Raw genomic sequence first — 1,137 nt, 5'->3', positions numbered from 1 at the left:
TGGGTATGTGTGTGTGTGTGAGTGTGTGTGTGTGTGCGTGTGTGTGTGTGTGTGTGTGTGTGTATGTGTGTGTACGTGTTTGTATGTTAGTGTACGTGTTGGAGTGCGTGTGTTTGTGTGTGAGTGTGTGAGTGTGTGTGTGTCTGTGTGGGTGGGTGGGTATGTGTGTGTGTGCGCGCGTTTGTGTGTGTTTTATGTGAGTGTGTGTGTGTCTGTGCGTATGGGTGTGTGCACGTGGTGACACTATACCAATGTGACAGGGTCTGAACAATAAAGATGTATCTTATTCTTATCTATATATTATCTTATATTTGAAGCAGACGGCACAGTTTATGCGCAACATCGGACTGACTGTCTAACTGCTGTCAGCGAGAACAAGGAAGACCAAAGAAGAAGAAGAAAATCTTATCTTATTTTATATTTTATCTTATCTTATCCTATCTTTTCTTCAAATATATCAAAAAAACAAACGCACTTCTGCTGCAGCTGCTGCTCCAGTGCCCTCCGGTCGTTCGCCTCTTGGTCTTGTTTATTCCGGAGCTCCAACACCACGTCACGCAGTTCTGCTAACCTGAAACCAGAATGAATGAAATGTGTCACAACGTGATGGAATCAGGCGCTCGTCAATGTTTTGACAAATTGGGTTACGGTATCATCTAAAAGCTTGTTCATTTGTCTACCTTTATATTACAAAAATATCCATTTATCCTGTATACAAATCGAGATATTGGTAATTAAAGGAGGTGGGGGTCACTCGGCTTCAGAGGTCAACTTTGCCAGAAAATGGCCGCCAAAGTTTTGTTATTTCCTTAGCATGAGAGTCTGTGGAAACTGACAATTTACATTTTTTGTGCCTTTAATAGATGTTTTTCAGTAAAACCCACTCAAAGATGTGTTTTTTAGTAGTTTTAGTAGAGGTTTTACGGCGCTCGCAACTGCATAAGGTCATATGAGCGTAAGATGTGTTTTTAATAGACATGAAAAGCGCCTAGCCAAAAAAGTAGAAATTCGATTTTTTTAAATGCCAAATTATTTTTACCAGTGCCTGATTTCACCACGCAGCCTTAAAAAATTGTCAGAAATAGTTCTTTAAGATAATAGCACTACAAGATGTTTCATTCTTCAAAATAGCGTGGT

The 1,137-nt window shown here is 40.0% G+C and overlaps 1 protein-coding gene across 1 annotated transcript in view; it reads right to left on the bottom strand.

The window, feature by feature from the left end:
* LOC101862379 (mediator of RNA polymerase II transcription subunit 12) overlaps positions 1–1,137 on the bottom strand; it is a gene marked incomplete at its 3' end in the record, with an annotated part of 50,679 nt that overhangs the window by 43,648 nt on the left and 5,894 nt on the right. The window contains 1 exon segment of the mRNA XM_013088734.1: positions 476–571. Within this exon segment, the coding sequence (XP_012944188.1) occupies positions 476–571 (96 nt within the window).

This window comes from Aplysia californica, unplaced genomic scaffold (assembly GCF_000002075.1).
Source record: "Aplysia californica isolate F4 #8 unplaced genomic scaffold, AplCal3.0 scaffold00801, whole genome shotgun sequence".
Lineage (NCBI taxonomy): Eukaryota > Metazoa > Mollusca > Gastropoda > Aplysiida > Aplysiidae > Aplysia > Aplysia californica.
Note: the sequence above shows the minus strand (reverse complement) of the source record. Positions and strands in the feature narration are given on the sequence as shown.